The sequence below is a fragment of the Electrona antarctica genome (genome assembly GCF_951216825.1).
Source record: "Electrona antarctica genome assembly, contig: SUPER_2_unloc_1, whole genome shotgun sequence".
Classification (NCBI taxonomy): Eukaryota; Metazoa; Chordata; class Actinopteri; order Myctophiformes; family Myctophidae; genus Electrona; species Electrona antarctica.
The window spans coordinates 240,326-258,505 of NW_027638779.1; the positions used below are offsets into that span (position 1 = coordinate 240,326).

The 18,180-nt window shown below is 45.7% G+C and overlaps 1 protein-coding gene and 1 long non-coding RNA gene across 2 annotated transcripts; both read left to right on the forward strand.

The window, feature by feature from the left end:
- Positions 1–2,481: 2,481 nt before the first annotated feature.
- Positions 2,482–5,146, forward strand: plagl2 (pleiomorphic adenoma gene-like 2; the record flags this gene model as incomplete). Its single annotated transcript, XM_079531507.1, is given in 4 exon segments — positions 2,482–2,882; positions 3,548–4,439; positions 4,441–5,048; positions 5,050–5,146. Coding segments are annotated over 4 exon segments (1,998 nt in total).
- Positions 5,147–17,047: 11,901 nt separating this feature from the next.
- LOC306918627 lies at positions 17,048–17,935 on the forward strand. The gene is made up of 2 exons (XR_013789358.1): positions 17,048–17,828; positions 17,865–17,935. It is a non-coding gene; the product is annotated as an uncharacterized lncRNA (long non-coding RNA).
- The last annotated feature ends 245 nt before the right edge of the window (positions 17,936–18,180 follow it).

The window sequence follows — 18,180 nt, forward strand, 5'->3', positions numbered from 1 at the left end:
TGGGACTGGGTGAGGTGAGGAGGAGAGAGGAGGACAGAGAGGACTGGGTGAGGTGAGGAGGAGAGAGGAGGACAGAGAGGACTGGGTGAGGACCCAGGAGGAGGACAGAGAGGACTGGAGGAGGACGGAGGACACAGGAGGAGGACGGAGGACACAGGAGGAGGACAGAGGACAGAGGAGAGAGGAGAGAGAGAGAGATAGGCGGCCTGCAGCAGAGAGTGTCTGAGGCGACAGCGAAGAGAACACTGCCACAGAGAGGTAACAGACCAGAGGTCGTCACCATGTTAGCCTCGGAAACCCAAACGTTTTTATTTCCAGGGAGAGAAAAAAAGTCTGGGTCCGAGTCCACTTCAATTCGGCATAGAGTAGGCCCCCCCCCCCCCCTCCCCCATAGAGTAGAGCAAACGTTGCTCACTCTCTGCTGATTTCTGATCGTCTGCACCTTTGTTAAATTGATGCACACACACACACACACACACACACACACACACACACACACACACACACACACACACACACACACACACACACACACACACACACACACACACACACACTGCTCTCTCTCTCTCTGTCGCTCTAATTAATTAGTCTCATGTCTCACATGCAGCTGCGTGTAGTTTCTCCCGGCGGATCCTGCCGGGAGCTGAGTAATCTATAGTAAGAGAGTGGCGACACTAGTGTTGACTCCCATTGTAACAATGGAATGTGGAAGTGCTCATTCTATCTCAATGGGATAGTTCCAGCCATAGGAGCAATGTGTGGAACTACAGCCCATAGGCACCCGCTTTGTCTCAATGGGATAGTTCCAATGTGTGGAACTATAGCCCATAGGCACCCGCTTTGTCTCAATGGGATAGTTCCAATGTGTGGAACTACAGCCCATAGGCACCCGCTTTGTCTCAATGGGATAGTTCCAGCCATAGGAGCAATATGTGGAACTATAGCCCATAGGCACCCGCTTTGTCTCAATGGGATAGTTCCAATGTGTGGAACTATAGCCCATAGGCACCCGCTTTGTCTCAATGGGATAGTTCCAATGTGTGGAACTACAGCCCATAGGCACCCGCTTTGTCTCAATGGGATAGTTCCAGCCATAGGAGCAATATGTGGAACTATAGCCCATAGGCACCCGCTTTGTCTCAATGGGATAGTTCCAATGTGTGGAACTATAGCCCATAGGCACCCGCTTTGTCTCAATGGGATAGTTCCAATGTGTGGAACTATAGCCCATAGGCACCCGCTTTGTCTCAATGGGATAGTTCCAATGTGTGGAACTATAGCCCATAGGCACCCGCTTTGTCTCAATGGGATAGTTCCAATGTGTGGAACTATAGCCCATAGGCACCCGCTTTGCGGCGAGATCAAAGCGTGTCGCTACTCTCCTACTCTACACTCTGGCCGGGAGCTGCCTCTATGCCATAGAAAGCATAGGTGGGTTCCAGTCTATCGCCATGCCTCTATGGGTTCCAGTCTATCGCCATGCCTCTATGGGTTCCAGTCTATCGCCATGTTAGGCTTGTGGTTGACATTTTTGTCAAACATTCCATTTTCCGGACAAACAAAATGAGTGGACAATATTAATATTACGGGACAGTGACTGTATTTGTGACAGTGACGGATCAACAGCTCTCAAGGCCCTGCAGGCACTTCACCAAATCAAAAGGCCCTAAATGTGATTCAGCCAATTAATTAATTAATTCATTAACGTGCATGTGTTCGGCACACCGCCACGCCAACGGCAACACATACACGTCCACCACTGCCTGCACAGTGGCAGCGGTGGCCGAACGGATAGCGGATCGGTCTTGATACCGGAAGGTCGCCAGTTCGAATCAGCGGTCCGACACGTTAAAATTACCACCGCTGAAGTGCCCTTGAACAAGGCATTGAACCACTACGATGAAATGTGTTCTATGAGCAGGGCCTGGCTGGAAACAAGTTCTTGAGCTTAGCCCAGATACCCTGGGTAAATATAGTAATCATTTCATTTCATTTCACAACAAAGATAATGTCAAAAATGCTACAAGTTCAGGCTATTTCACGCTATTTCCACTATTACTGCATGACGCGAGTATAAAATACCGTTTAAGTGGTTACAGTATGTGGTGGAAATGTAACATGTTTTTGGTAGAGTTTTACATAAGTGGCGTAGTCGGCAGGACTCCTTATTCACACCGTACAGAGCAAAATGGCTGACGAAAAAGGAAATGCATTCTGAAAGTGCAGGCCCTAGGGTGTACCTAGTGTACCACGAGGAAATGGGGCCAGATCAGAAAATGTTAATTCAAGCCAACCATTGATAAACGCAATGATGATACCATCTATGACGTATGTACTTTGTGTTTCCCACTCCAGCTCCGCGTCCCGTACTGGAGCCTCAGCCCCGAGCCGCCGTCGCCTCCCACTCCCCCCACGCCGAGCCTGGAAGGCAGGGGAACCGCGGGCGACGTTTCATGGCAGCGGCGCTCTAGGGCTGCCATGGCAGCTGCTGCCGCCGATGCCTCACACCGTATCACCAATCTGACGCCGGGGGAAGACGAGGAGGGACGACGACGGGCCGCCGCCAAGCTTTTCGGGAGCGCCGCTGCTCCACTGCTGCTGCCACGGGCGGACCACCACCGCGAGAGAGAGCGAGGAGAGAGGGCGAGAGAGAGAGGCGCGCACCACGAGAGGCACGGAGGGGAGGAGGACGAGGTCGAAGAGGAGGACGAGGTCACGAGAGCCACCGGCGGCAACAACGAGTGTCCGGCGTGCGGCGCCCTGTTCGCCACGCAGGACAAGCTCCGCCTCCACACCTTCACCCACACGGGAGAGAAGCCCTTCCACTGCTCGCAGCCACACTGCCCAAAGGCCTTCAGCTCCAAATACAAGCTCTTCAGGTATCCAACACGCAACCTCTGAGAGGTACAAGGACTCTCAACTCTCAGCATGTTTACATGACAAAGGCAAAGATGCTGAGGTTTTCTTTTTTTTAGTTAAGTGCAAAATACAGGGAAAATAATGACGGTTCATCAGCAAATGTTTACTGAGACACATTTTGGACATTTACATTCCAAGATAGTTTCGCACATTCATTCATTCATTAATTCATTGATATTTAATTCACTGTTCGTTAATTCAGACTTGGGTGTCAGTGTGAAAACCAGTTAAACGTGCTCTTCTTAACCACCTAACCCTAAAATGTTTAAATGATTTAGGAAATAGCCGATCTAATTGGGGTAACACCAGGGTTAAAGTGGTCAGGCTGTTGTGTAGACGTTTGGCTTGGTTTGGGAATCGTTCGAATCACTCCAACCCTCCAACATATGTATAGCATAGTATAGTATAGTATGTATAGTTTATATGTATAGTTTCATTATATAGATATTCCACTGTTACGTTCTTAGCTTACGCATGTTTCATGATAACTACTTTTTATGTATGTGATGTATTGCCATGCTTTTTGTTATTGCTTAATGTAAATCGCTCTGGATTAAGAGCGTCTGATAAATGCCTAAATTGTAAATTGTAAATTGTTCCTCCTCCTCCCTCCCCCCCGCTGCAGGCATATGGCCACACACTCTCCACAGAAGACCCACCAGTGTTCGTTCTGTGAGAAAATGTTCCACCGCAAAGACCACCTGAAGAACCACCTGCAGACCCATGACCCCAACAAGGAGGCCTTCAAGTGCGAGGAGTGCGGCAAGCACTACAACACCAAGCTGGGCTACCGGCGCCACGTGGCCATGCACGCCGCCACGGCCGGAGACCTGACCTGCAAGGTGTGCCTGCAGAGCTACGAGAGCACGCCGGTGCTCCTGGAGCACCTCAAGAGCCACTCGGGCAAGTCGTCGGGCGGCGCCAAGGAGAAGAAGCACCCGTGCGACCACTGCGACCGGCGCTTCTACACGCGCAAGGACGTCCGGCGCCACATGGTGGTGCACACGGGCCGCAAGGACTTCCTGTGCCAGTACTGCGCGCAGCGCTTCGGCCGCAAGGACCACCTGACGCGCCACGTGAAGAAGAGCCACTCGCAGGAGCTGCTGAAGATCAAGACGGAGCCGCCCGACATGCTGGGCCTGCTGGGGGGCGTGTCCTCGGGCTCCTCGCCGCCCCTCTGCAACATCAAGGAGGAGCTGAGCCCCATGATGTGCAGCGGGGGGGGTCCCATCAAGGACCCCATGATGGGCAAACCCTTCCCCAGCGGGACCCCCTTCCCCATGGGCATGTACAACCCCCACCACCACCACCACCACCACCTCCAGGCCATGGCCAGCCCCGGGGTGGGCGTGGTGGGGCTGAACCACGTACCCCCGCACCCCTCCCTGATGCCCATGGGCATGGGCTGCCACATGGAGCCCACCATGCCCGTCTCTCGCCACCACCCCCACCCCCACCCGCACCTCCACCACCACCACCACCACCATCACCACCACCACCACTCCCCTCCGCACCACGGGAACTCCCCCTCCACCCCCCCCGGGCGGCAACCCCCACCTCCCCCTCCCCCTCCACCACCAGCAGCACCAGCCCCAGCCGCCCCCCAAGTACCAGCTGGGATCTACCTCATACCTGCTGGACAAGCCCCTGAAGGTGGAGATGGAGAGCTTCCTCATGGACCTGCAGAGCGGGCTGCCGGGCCCCCCGGGGGGCCACCCCCCGTCGGACCCCTCCGACGCGCCCATGAAGGACGGCCTGGATATGGACGAGCTGTGCGGCGGCGGGGACCACCTCCTGTCCAAGAGCCCCGCGGTGATCGCCGAGTCGCTGTGCGCTGCTAACATGGACTTCTCCCACCTGCTGGGCTTCCTGCCCCTCAACCTGCCCCCCTACGGCGGGGGGGGCATGGGGGGCGTCTCGGCGGGGGGCCTGGGGGGCCTGGGGGGCCTGGTGATGGGCTACACCTCGTCCCCCGCCGCCTCCAGCTCCAGTTCCAGTTCCTCCTCGTCCCTGCACGGCGCCACCGAGCCCCACCACGGCGCCTCCTCCTCGGCGCCTCTTACCTCTTTATTGCAACCGCAACCTCAGGAGCAGCAGGGCTCCGGCGGGGTGGGGGGGGGGTCTGGGGGGCCTGGGACCCCTGCACCCTCCTCCCCTCCCCCCCGTGTTCAGCTCCAGCCTCAGCACCACCACGCTGCCTCGCTTCCACCAGGCCTTCCAGTGACAGCCTCCCGCCCACCTCCCTCCCACCTCCCTCCCTCCCTCCCCCTGCCCAGGTGGAGGGGGGCCACCCGTAGAGCCTGGCTTTGGCCCAGACACAATAACGCAGATTCACTCAGCCTCCTCCTCGTCCTCCTCCTCCTCCCACACTATGAGCCCATATAGGCAGAGTGTATAGGGTAGAGCAGCCTCTGATTGGCTCCATGTTGTGCCGTACAGCGGTGGTAAAGCAGCCTCTGATTGGCTCCATGTTGTGCCGTACAGCGGTGGTAAAGCAGCCTCTGATTGGCTCCATGTTGTGCCGTACAGCGGTGGTAAAGCAGCCTCTGATTGGCTCCATGTTGTGCCGTACAGCGGTGGTAAAGCAGCCTCTGATTGGCTCCATGTTGTGCCGTACAGCGGTGGTAAAGCAGCCTCTGATTGGCTCCATGTTGTGCCGTACAGCGGTGGTAAAGCAGCCTCTGATTGGCTCCATGTTGTGCCGTACAGCGGTGGTAAAGCAGCCTCTGATTGGCTCCATGTTGTGCCGTACAGCGGTGGTAAAGCAGCCTCTGATTGGCTCCATGTTGTGTAGAATGCTGACGTAACATACACGCTGGCTGCGTTATTTCCAAAACAACAATGGCTGCCCTCCATCATGCAACACGTTTAAAAGTTTCCCACAGACACGATAACAGCTCTAAGTGCCGTTATTTCAGATTTAGACACGTATCCCACACGATAGCTCGCTGGCGTACTACGTAGAAAGGTTGTTTTTTTAGCGCAGTATCTTCCAAGCACCTCCCACTTAATGCCAGCGCTGTGATGACGTCAGCTTTTTGTTACGCTGATTGGCTAGAGGAGTCTGTCTGTCAAGGCAACTACTTACACCCACTTTTCACTTTTATGGGACGAAGTCCAGACTGATATATACCGGGGGGAGGAGGCCAGAGAGTGAATCCACGTTAATCAGTATATGGCCAAAGCCAGGCTACACTCCACCTGGGTGGGTCCCAAAGCCAGGCTACACTCCACCTGGGTGGGTCCCAAAGCCAGGCTACACTCCACCTGGGTGGGTCCCAAAGCCAGGCTACACTCCACCTGGGTGGGTCCCAAAGCCAGGCTACACTCCACCTGGGTGGGTCCCAAAGCCAGGCTACACTCCACCTGGGTGGGTCCCAAAGCCAGGCTACACTCCACCTGGGTGGGTACCCCACAGCATCGGGTCAAAGCCAGGCTACACTCCACCTGGGTGGGTACCCCACAGCATCGGGTCAACTGGTCTGGCGTCTCAGCGCGACACTGGGACGGTCGCTGTGGCGGGTTCTCTGCACCGGGGGAGAAGGGGCGCAGGAGCCAATGAGAATACCCCGTGGAGAAGGGGCGGAGGAGCCAATGAGAATACCCCGTGGAGAAGGGGCGGAGGAGCCCATGAGAATACATGAAAGGACAGTCGAACACGTAGAAGCCTTAAATGAAAGCGCACAAAAGCTTTTGATTGAGCCTCAGAAGAAGCTAATGCCCTTTACCGAGCGAAACCTTTACCGAGCTAAACCTTTACCGAGCGAAAAGGAAACGATTTTTTTAAAGAGTGAGAAGTTGAAGCAGCTTTTATTCTTTTATTTGGGCTTTTCTTTCTAGTTATAAGTTACGATGTATTAACCCTCTTATTATTATTTTGTTGTACTTCCATTTACTTCTCCCTCAACCCCCCCCCCCCCCCCTAGATTAGAGAGGGCAGGATCAGTAGGCCTAAAGGCGTGGTACTGCAGACATTATAAAGTAAAAATATTAAAATTGTAAAAAAGAAAAAAAAAGAAAAAAAATCTAAGATAATTTTTTTTAGTGAAAATTATCTGTATTGTTGTGACCCGGGAAAAAAATAGTTTGAAGTGGATATTTTGTTTTACCTTTATTTTTTTTTATTTGTTTTTTTGTTTTTTTCTTGCTTTTCCAAATGTGACATCAAAGTGTCAAGTCTCAAATCCTGGACCACATTATCTAGCATCCTAACCTATAAACTGGACCACATTATCTAGCATCCTAACCTATAAACTGTCGTAACGGCTGCGGAGAGAGAGAGAGAGAGAGAGAGAGAGAGAGAGAGAGAGAGAGCAAAGTGACCGAGTAAAATGAGACATTTGTGTCAAAGCCACAAACGCTACCCCAGCCTGGGAAAAAAAGTGCTCTTCAAAACAAATATAAAACGTTTTATATTCTTATGATTCTATTTTACCTTAACTACAACTTATAAATCATGGCTCCTAGAGGCAGATAAGAGGCTCCTCATGGCTCCTAGAGGCAGATAAGAGGCTCCTCATGGCTCCTAGAGGCAGATAAGAGGCTCCTAGAGGCAGATAAGTTGTAACAAAAAAATAATTCACTAAATGAAAGGAGGAGAAGAAGGAGAAAAAAAGACGAAAAACTGAGACATTTCCGTAAGTGGTTTAAAAGGGTCTGTCCATTTAGCTGCCAAACCACACACACACACACACACACACACACACACACACACACACACACACACACACACACACACACACACACACACACACACACACACACACACACACACGGCCACACATTTTTTTTAAAACAAAACAAAAAAACTTAAAGAGAAACAAATGTGAAAGTGTGTGAGTTGGCTGGGAGAAAAAAGTAATACAAAACGGATTGTTATGCTGGTTTTTACTGGTCCTCAAGAGAAGCACTTTGTTTGTTTTTCAGAAGAAGGCACTTCACCTTTTGGAATCTCTGGCAAAACCTTGTCCCCTTCCTAGTAACAAAACCTTGTCCCCTTCCTAGTAACAAAACCTTGTCCCCTTCCTAGTAACAAAACCTTGTCCCCTTCCTAGTAACAAAACCTAGTCCCCTTCCTAGTAACAAAACCTTGTCCCCTTCCTAGTAACAAAACCTTGTCCCCTTCCTAGTAACAAAACCTTGTCCCCTTCCTAGTAACAAAACCTTGTCCCCTTCCTAGTAACAAAACCTTGTCCCCTTCCTAGTAACAAAACCTAGTCCCCTTCCTAGTAACAAAACCTTGTCCCCTTCCTAGTAACAAAACCTTGTCCCCTTCCTAGTAACAAAACCTTGTCCCCTTCCTAGTAACAAAACCTTGTCCCCTTCCTAGTAACAAAACCTAGTCCCCTTCCTAGTAACAAAACCTTGTCCCCTTCCTAGTAACAAAACCTAGTCCCCTTCCTAGTAACAAAACCTTGTCCCCTTCCTAGTAACAAAACCTTGTCCCCTTCCTAGTAACAAAATCTTGTCCCCTTCCTAGTAACAAAACCTAGTCCCCTTCCTAGTAACAAAACCTTGTCCCCTTCCTAGTAACAAAACCTTGTCCCCTTCCTAGTAACAAAACCTTGTCCCCTTCCTAGTAACAAAACCTAGTCCCCTTCCTAGTAACAAAACCTTGTCCCCTTCCTAGTAACAAAACCTTGTCCCCTTCCTAGTAACAAAATCTTGTCCCCTTCCTAGTAACAAAACCTAGTCCCCTTCCTAGTAACAAAACCTAGTCCCCTTCCTAGTAACAAAACCTTGTCCCCTTCCTAGTAACAAAACCTTGTCCCCTTCCTATAGTAACAAAACCTTGTCCCCTTCCTATAGTAACAAAACCTTGTCCCCTTCCTAGTAACAAAACCTTGTCCCCTTCCTAGTAACAAAACCTTGTCCCCTTCCTAGTAACAAAACCTTGTCCCCTTCCTAGTAACAAAATCTTGTCCCCTTCCTAGTAACAAAACCTAGTCCCCTTCCTAGTAACAAAACCTTGTCCCCTTCCTAGTAACAACACCTTGTCCCCTTCCTAGTAACAAAATCTTGTCCCCTTCCTAATAACAAAACCTAGTCCCCTTCCTAGTAACAAAACCTTGTCCCCTTCCTATAGTAACAAAACCTTGTCCCCTTCCTAGTAACAAAACCTTGTCCCCTTCCTAGTAACAAAACCTAGTCCCCTTCCTAGTAACAAAACCTAGTCCCCTTCCTAGTAACAAAACCTTGTCCCCTTCCTAGTAACAAAACCTTGTCCCCTTCCTAGTAACAAAACCTTGTCCCCTTCCTAGTAACAAAATCTTGTCCCCTTCCTAGTAACAAAACCTAGTCCCCTTCCTAGTAACAAAACCTAGTCCCCTTCCTAGTAACAAAACCTTGTCCCCTTCCTAGTAACAAAACCTAGTCCCCTTCCTAGTAACAAAACCTTGTCCCCTTCCTAGTAACAAAACCTTGTCCCCTTCCTAGTAACAAAACCTTGTCCCCTTCCTAGTAACAAAACCTTGTCCCCTTCCTAGTAACAAAACCTTGTCCCCTTCCTAGTAACAAAACCTAGTCCCCTTCCTAGTAACAAAACCTTGTCCCCTTCCTAGTAACAAAATCTTGTCCCCTTCCTAGTAACAAAACCTTGTCCCCTTCCTAGTAACAAAACCTTGTCCCCTTCCTAGTAACAAAACCTTGTCCCCTTCCTAGTAACAAAACCTTGTCCCCTTCCTAGTAACAAAATCTTGTCCCCTTCCTAATAACAAAACCTAGTCCCCTTCCTAGTAACAAAACCTTGTCCCCTTCCTAGTAACAAAACCTTGTCCCCTTCCTAGTAACAAAATCTTGTCCCCTTCCTAATAACAAAACCTAGTCCCCTTCCTAGTAACAAAACCTTGTCCCCTTCCTAGTAACAAAACCTTGTCCCCTTCCTAGTAACAAAACCTAGTCCCCTTCCTAGTAACAAAACCTTGTCCCCTTCCTAGTAACAAAACCTAGTCCCCTTCCTAGTAACAAAACCTTGTCCCCTTCCTAGTAACAAAACCTTGTCCCCTTCCTAGTAACAAAACCTAGTCCCCTTCCTAGTAACAAAACCTAGTCCCCTTCCTAGTAACAAAACCTAGTCCCCTTCCTAGTAACAAAACCTTGTCCCCTTCCTAGTAACAAAACCTAGTCCCCTTCCTAGTAACAAAACCTTGTCCCCTTCCTAGTAACAAAACCTAGTCCCCTTCCTAGTAACAAAACCTTGTCCCCTTCCTAGTAACAAAACCTAGTCCCCTTCCTAGTAACAAAACCTTGTCCCCTTCCTAGTAACAAAACCTTGTCCCCTTCCTAGTAACAAAACCTTGTCCCCTTCCTAGTAACAAAACCTTGTCCCCTTCCTAGTAACAAAACCTAGTCCCCTTCCTAGTAACAAAACCTTGTCCCCTTCCTAGTAACAAAACCTTGTCCCCTTCCTAGTAACAAAACCTAGTCCCCTTCCTAGTAACAAAACCTAGTCCCCTTCCTAGTAACAAAACCTAGTCCCCTTCCTAGTAACAAAACCTAGTCCCCTTCCTAGTAACAAAACCTAGTCCCCTTCCTAGTAACAAAACCTAGTCCCCTTCCTAGTAACAAAACCTTGTCCCCTTCCTAGTAACAAAACCTTGTCCCCTTCCTAGTAACAAAACCTTGTCCCCTTCCTAGTAACAAAACCTTGTCCCCTTCCTAGTAACAAAACCTAGTCCCCTTCCTAGTAACAAAACCTTGTCCCCTTCCTAGTAACAAAACCTAGTCCCCTTCCTAGTAACAAAACCTTGTCCCCTTCCTAGTAACAAAACCTAGTCCCCTTCCTAGTAACAAAACCTAGTCCCCTTCCTAGTAACAAAACCTAGTCCCCTTCCTAGTAACAAAACCTAGTCCCCTTCCTAGTAACAAAACCTAGTCCCCTTCCTAGTAACAAAACCTTGTCCCCTTCCTAGTAACAAAACCTAGTCCCCTTCCTAGTAACAAAACCTAGTCCCCTTCCTAGTAACAAAACCTTGTCCCCTTCCTAGTAACAAAACCTAGTCCCCTTCCTAGTAACAAAACCTTGTCCCCTTCCTAGTAACAAAACCTAGTCCCCTTCCTAGTAACAAAACCTAGTCCCCTTCCTAGTAACAAAACCTAGTCCCCTTCCTAGTAACAAAACCTAGTCCCCTTCCTAGTAACAAAACCTAGTCCCCTTCCTAGTAACAAAACCTTGTCCCCTTCCTAGTAACAAAACCTTGTCCCCTTCCTAGTAACAAAACCTTGTCCCCTTCCTAGTAACAAAACCTTGTCCCCTTCCTAGTAACAAAACCTAGTCCCCTTCCTAGTAACAAAACCTTGTCCCCTTCCTAGTAACAAAACCTTGTCCCCTTCCTAGTAACAAAACCTTGTCCCCTTCCTAGTAACAAAACCTTGTCCCCTTCCTAGTAACAAAACCTAGTCCCCTTCCTAGTAACAAAACCTTGTCCCCTTCCTAGTAACAAAACCTAGTCCCCTTCCTAGTAACAAAACCTAGTCCCCTTCCTAGTAACAAAACCTAGTCCCCTTCCTAGTAACAAAACCTTGTCCCCTTCCTAGTAACAAAACCTTGTCCCCTTCCTAGTAACAAAACCTTGTCCCCTTCCTAGTAACAAAACCTAGTCCCCTTCCTAGTAACAAAACCTAGTCCCCTTCCTAGTAACAAAACCTTGTCCCCTTCCTAGTAACAAAACCTTGTCCCCTTCCTAGTAACAAAACCTTGTCCCCTTCCTAGTAACAAAACCTAGTCCCCTTCCTAGTAACAAAACCTTGTCCCCTTCCTAGTAACAAAACCTAGTCCCCTTCCTAGTAACAAAACCTAGTCCCCTTCCTAGTAACAAAACCTTGTCCCCTTCCTAGTAACACAACCTTGTCCCCTTCCTAGTAACAAAACCTAGTCCCCTTCCTAGTAACAAAACCTTGTCCCCTTCCTAGTAACAAAACCTAGTCCCCTTCCTAGTAACAAAACCTTGTCCCCTTCCTAGTAACAAAACCTTGTCCCCTTCCTAGTAACAAAACCTAGTCCCCTTCCTATAGTAACAAAACCTTGTCCCCTTCCTAGTAACAAAACCTTGTCCCCTTCCTAGTAACAAAATCTTGTCCCCTTCCTAATAACAAAACCTAGTCCCCTTCCTAGTAACAAAACCTTGTCCCCTTCCTATAGTAACAAAACCTTGTCCCCTTCCTAGTAACAAAACCTTGTCCCCTTCCTAGTAACAAAACCTAGTCCCCTTCCTAGTAACAAAACCTTGTCCCCTTCCTAGTAACAAAACCTTGTCCCCTTCCTAGTAACAAAACCTTGTCCCCTTCCTAGTAACAAAACCTTGTCCCCTTCCTAGTAACAAAACCTTGTCCCCTTCCTAGTAACAAAACCTTGTCCCCTTCCTAGTAACAAAACCTTGTCCCCTTCCTAGTAACAAAATCTTGTCCCCTTCCTAATAACAAAACCTAGTCCCCTTCCTAGTAACAAAACCTTGTCCCCTTCCTATAGTAACAAAACCTTGTCCCCTTCCTAGTAACAAAACCTTGTCCCCTTCCTAGTAACAAAACCTAGTCCCCTTCCTAGTAACAAAACCTTGTCCCCTTCCTATAGTAACAAAACCTTGTCCCCTTCCTAGTAACAAAACCTTGTCCCCTTCCTAGTAACAAAACCTTGTCCCCTTCCTAGTAACAAAACCTAGTCCCCTTCCTAGTAACAAAACCTTGTCCCCTTCCTAGTAACAAAACCTAGTCCCCTTCCTAGTAACAAAACCTTGTCCCCTTCCTAGTAACAAAACCTTGTCCCCTTCCTAGTAACAAAACCTTGTCCCCTTCCTAGTAACAAAACCTTGTCCCCTTCCTAGTAACAAAACCTTGTCCCCTTCCTAGTAACAAAACCTTGTCCCCTTCCTAGTAACAAAACCTTGTCCCCTTCCTAGTAACAAAACCTAGTCCCCTTCCTAGTAACAAAACCTTGTCCCCTTCCTAGTAACAAAACCTTGTCCCCTTCCTAGTAACAAAACCTTGTCCCCTTCCTAGTAACAAAACCTTGTCCCCTTCCTAGTAACAAAACCTTGTCCCCTTCCTAGTAACAAAACCTAGTCCCCTTCTTAATACGTTCAAAACCTTAACCTTTCCTAATAAGTTTGAGAGGTTGTTTTCCCCCCCCCATGTAGGCCACGAGTATAGGCTACAGGCTCTGCCTTAAATGCAGGGGAACTTTGCATCTCCATGCTGGTCGTCCTCTGACACCCAGGTCCTACTGACTGACTGGTTGATTTATGAGGACCTTTCCTTCCTTCAACTGTCTCCCTTCTTCTAACATTCATCTTCAATACCCCCCCCCCCCCCCACACACACACACACGCCCGGTGTGTTGCATCCGTTTCCCGGCAGCCTATGAAATCATCTATTTTTAGAAGACACAGATATATAGTCTTTGAGACAGTTTGCATCATAAACCCTGACAGTCTTTGAGACAGTTGCATCATGGTAATGATAAACCCTGACATATGTGAATGGCAAAAAAAATAAAAAATAAAGAAAGAAAGATAGAAAAAAAATAATAACATAACAATGACAGTTGAGGAAAATGTGTAAAAGAATGTTATTGCAGTGTACGAAATATCTCAAAAAATGAATTATTATAATTGCTTTTTATCTCAGTAAGGTGTATTTTTAGGTAGATGTATTGAAAACTAAATGATGTTTTTTTTTTTTTTTAATGTCCGGCAGGTTTACATTTGTGTGTATCTTGCTTTTATTGATCAAATGACGGATGAAGTATTAGCTTTTTCCCTTTAGCTTTCTGTTATATCCAATCTTTACCTTTACCTTTACCTTTATCCAATCTTTACCTTTACCTTTACCTTTATCCAATCTTTACCTTTACCTTTACCTTTATCCAATCTTTACCTTTACCTTTACCTTTATCCAATCTTTACCTTTACCTTTACCTTTATCCAATCTTTACCTTTACCTTTACCTTTATCCAATCTTTACCTTTACCTTTACCTTTATCCAATCTTTACCTTTTACACGTACTTGAGTTTGTAGAGAACGCAATGTGGAACTGTGGATCCATGATGTTTGATAGAAAGGCTCTTAGCGAGCACAGTAATCCATTAGCGTACGAGCTACATGTACTTTTATGGTTTATCGTAGGGAAGCCAGCATTCACTGCCTGTGAATCTGTGACTGTCCTTTCAACTTTATTCCACTTGAGTATTATTACTTAAACCTCATGTTCTTATGGTGAGTATTATTACTTAAACCTCATGTTCTTATGGTGAAATCAGCCTAAAATCCAGTGGATTCTTAGATCCCCCTCTTTATTATTACTCAACACCAGGCAATAAAAAAAACATAAACCCAAAGTTAACATAATTAAGCCCCAAGAGCTGACATATGTGTCATTATCTGTGTCAATATAACATTAACATAGGCATTTTGTTTATCCTTTGTTTTATCAGTTGGTGCATACAAAGATCAACAGTCAGAAGTCCCAATAATGGCTACCTAGAAGTCTAAATTCTCATATATTATCTGTCATAATGTTAATAATTAATTTGGTGTGCAAACCGACACTCTAACCATAGGAAAGGACCCCCTTATTTGTCTGTGCAAGTTGTCACGCCACACAGCGCAGCAACATTAGCATAGGTTCAAATAAATTCCATTTTATGAAAACGTAGTTTTAAAAAAAGAGTTTCCACATAACAAAGTTAAATGGAAGATATGGAAGAAAAAAAAAGAAAATCCACATCGCTGCTTTTTATTTTATTTTTTAGCTACGGTTGTTGATGGATGGCGACGCAGTTGAAGCCTCAAAACCTGCACGAAATGGAAACCGACAAACTGTTCATAAGCCCCTTCCCCTTCCATAGCCTCTTCAAACTGTTCATCAGCCCCTTCCATAGCCTCTTCAAACTGTTCATCAGCCCCTTCCCCTTCCATAGCCTCTTCTCAGCTGCTTCTTCATAGTCAAAGGAAAAGGGTCTAAAAAGAAATGAGGCGATATTCAGAACAGAGCCGGACGTCGGGTCGACTGCCTGGGTTTTGACATTCAAAGCGCGGGAGATGAGACGACCGACTAAGGAGAGTATTGTTGCATATATCGTCATATTTTTTTTGTTTCGATTTTGTTTTCTTTGTTGTCATATTATATATTATTTTCTGTTTGTATTAAAAACAGGACCTCGTAAACAACACAACACATCACCTCATTTTTATTTTTTTCATTTTTTTTTATTTTTTTATTTTTTTTCTTACCAAAACCTGGGGAGAAGAAACTACCATTTGCACAATTGCTTTGTGAGAGAATAACAGTTTTATTTTTATTCAGATTTGTTTGGATACTGTAGATTTTTATACCCCATATCGATCAATATCCCCCTCCCCTTTATACCCCATATTGATCAATATCCCCCTCCCCTTTATACCCCATATTGATCAATATCCCCCTCCCCTTTATACCCCATATTGATCAATATCCCCCTCCCCTTTATACCCCATATCGATCAATATCCCCCTCCCCTTTATTTCACATCCCTGTCGAGTAAAGAGCAGCTGATTATCTGATAATCTGATTTCTGTGACGTTGTCACCAAGTATAACAATATGTTTATGAACTTGCTGACATATCGTCTATCATCCACGGTATGAATTATTGACCTCTTTATGCTTATTATTCTTACCCCCATCATTTATTTGATGAAAAAATTATCTTAAAAGAAAAGTACTATTACAAGATCAAAATAATAATAATTGATCCTAAAAAAAATAAAAAAAATAAATAAAGAAAGCTCTTGGCACCTTTCAAAGTATTTTCTAAAATAGGCACGATTGGAAATTGATATTTCGGTTGCAAAAAAGGAAACAAATTCTTTTTTATAAAAAAAGAATTGGCTTAAGCCAAAATTTGTAGCAATCAAATTGAGCATTTATATTTCTTTTTGTATTAAACAAATGATTATATTGACTTATCCTAAAAGAAAAAAGCTGTTGGCATGTATAGAGTTTGTCCTCCCTGGGTTTCTGTGAGCTAATCTGAATCCTAGCACTTTCAAAAAAAAAAAGAGTATTGTTTTCTTTAAAAAAAAATCAGCTTATAATGTTCCTATGTTTTAATGTTTGTATTGATCCTGTATATGTATGTGTTTGTATTGATCCTGTATATGTACAGTATGTGCCATTAGTTTGATGTGTAGATTTTATCAGCCTTTATGTATTTTTCTCCTCCAAAAGAATAACAGTATTTTTGATAGATTTTTCACTAATAACCTTTTGCATATGACCCCCCCAACCCCCTTCATATGACCCCCCCAACCCCCTTCATATGACCCCCCCAACCCCCTTCCCTCCACGCCTGTCCCCCCTTTCAGAGTTGTGTGCGTACGTACGTGCATGCGTGCGTACGTGCGTGCGGGGTGGGTAATCAGCTTTGCCTCCCTTCTCTATCGCAAATCTAATCCAATCAAACCCCGCTATAGCCAAGCGCTTTTAAAGAGAAACTTGAACGACATTTCTGTCATTCTGACTCGGTGAGAAACGAGACCGTTGTCAGGGCAGTGTCGAAGCCACAAGCCGACCACAGCCTGGCACAGAACTGCAGTTGCAACAGAGAGCCATCTGTGGTCCATTTTTAGACCATATAACTAACTGAACAATGGCAGGCAGTGCAGATTAAGTCAGGGCCAACCAACCCCCCGAGGTACAGCACTTATGGCTTCTTGTGCCACTGGTAGACCTCTGATAGACCCACCGGTGCCTGACCAGAGGTATATCCTGTCTGAGCAGAACCACCACATGTTGATGTGTCTGTCGTGCCTTATATGCAACCGATTTAAATCTAATTTGGTGTTTTTTTTACTGTGCTAGAGCCTGGTTTTTATATCTTTAGAGACCGAGTTATAGTGGGCTATCGACGTACGATGCATGATTTAAAATCATGCATCAGACCCAGTCTACTCATCTCCCATTTTCTTTTGTCAGGAAATAATTACGCTGGTCTGACAACCTACATGGAGGCATAATAACAGTACTGTGGTTCTGTTCGCCCTGACTTCTGACAGAACTGTGGTTCTGTTCGCCCTGACTTCTGACAGTACTGTGGTTCTGTTCGCCCTGACTTCTGACAGAACTGTGGTTCTGTTCCTCTGCCTTGGCTGTAGCTCCATTACCTCGTCTGCACCTGCTAGGGATGCACTTATCCTCACCTTTTACTAGCAGGTGCAGAAAACACATTTTTAAGGGAATTCTATTCATCAGTTTTAAGCCTGAGAAGAAAGAAAATCGATTGGATTTTAATACAGCTATCTTCTTCTTTTTTGTTTTTGCTTAATTTTTATTTTATTTCTTTTGCTTCTTAGTGAGGAAGCTGGGTACTGTCTGATGCAGACCACATCCAATATGTAGTTCATTATATTTCTAGCTTAAAAATGTAAGTCTTGCATTCCAAGCTCTTTGTGTATCTCTTGTTTAGCAACATTAGCCCATTTTCATTTTTACTACTTGCTATTACAGCCACCTCTGGAGAAAAATAAAAAGGGTGAATTATATTATATGAAACAAAAGGAAAATGGAATATTTGCATTTCACTTACACTATTTTATATAGAACGGAGTTTTATCAACTACACAGGGAGAAATATGTAAATGATATGCTTCGAAGAAAGAAAGAGAGAGAGAAAGAAAGAAAGAAAGAGAGAGAGAAAGAAAGAAAGAAAGAAAGAGAGAAAGAGAGAAAGAAAGAAAGAAAGAGAGAAAGAAAGAAAGAGAGAAAGAGAGAAAGAAAGAAAGAGAGAAAGAAAGAAAGATAAACTTGCTTTTTTTGTTACATATCTCACATGCAATCATTTGCTGCAATGTAAAAGTGACAGATTTGTATATTGGTTGAATCCAAAGAGACGGTGAACACAACAGCAGACCTATTGACTTATTGTACAGTACAATGTATCTTATTGTACAGTACAATGACTTCTTGTACAGTACAATGTATCTTTGACTTGTCATGTGTTATGTTGAAATGATTAAAAGACAAACCAGCGGTTTCATACCTTCACCGAGTTGTTCTTTTCAAACCCTGTACCGGTGTTCATTTCCTCGACTAAAACTATGACCTCACCTATGGTCATGAAGTGTTCCTACTCTATATATGGTCATGAAGTGTTCCTACTCTATATATGGTCATGAAGTGTTCCTACTCTATATATGGTCATGAAGTGTTCCTACTCTATATATGGTCATGAAGTGTTCCTACTCTATATATGGTCATGAAGTGTTCCTACTCTATATATGGTCATGA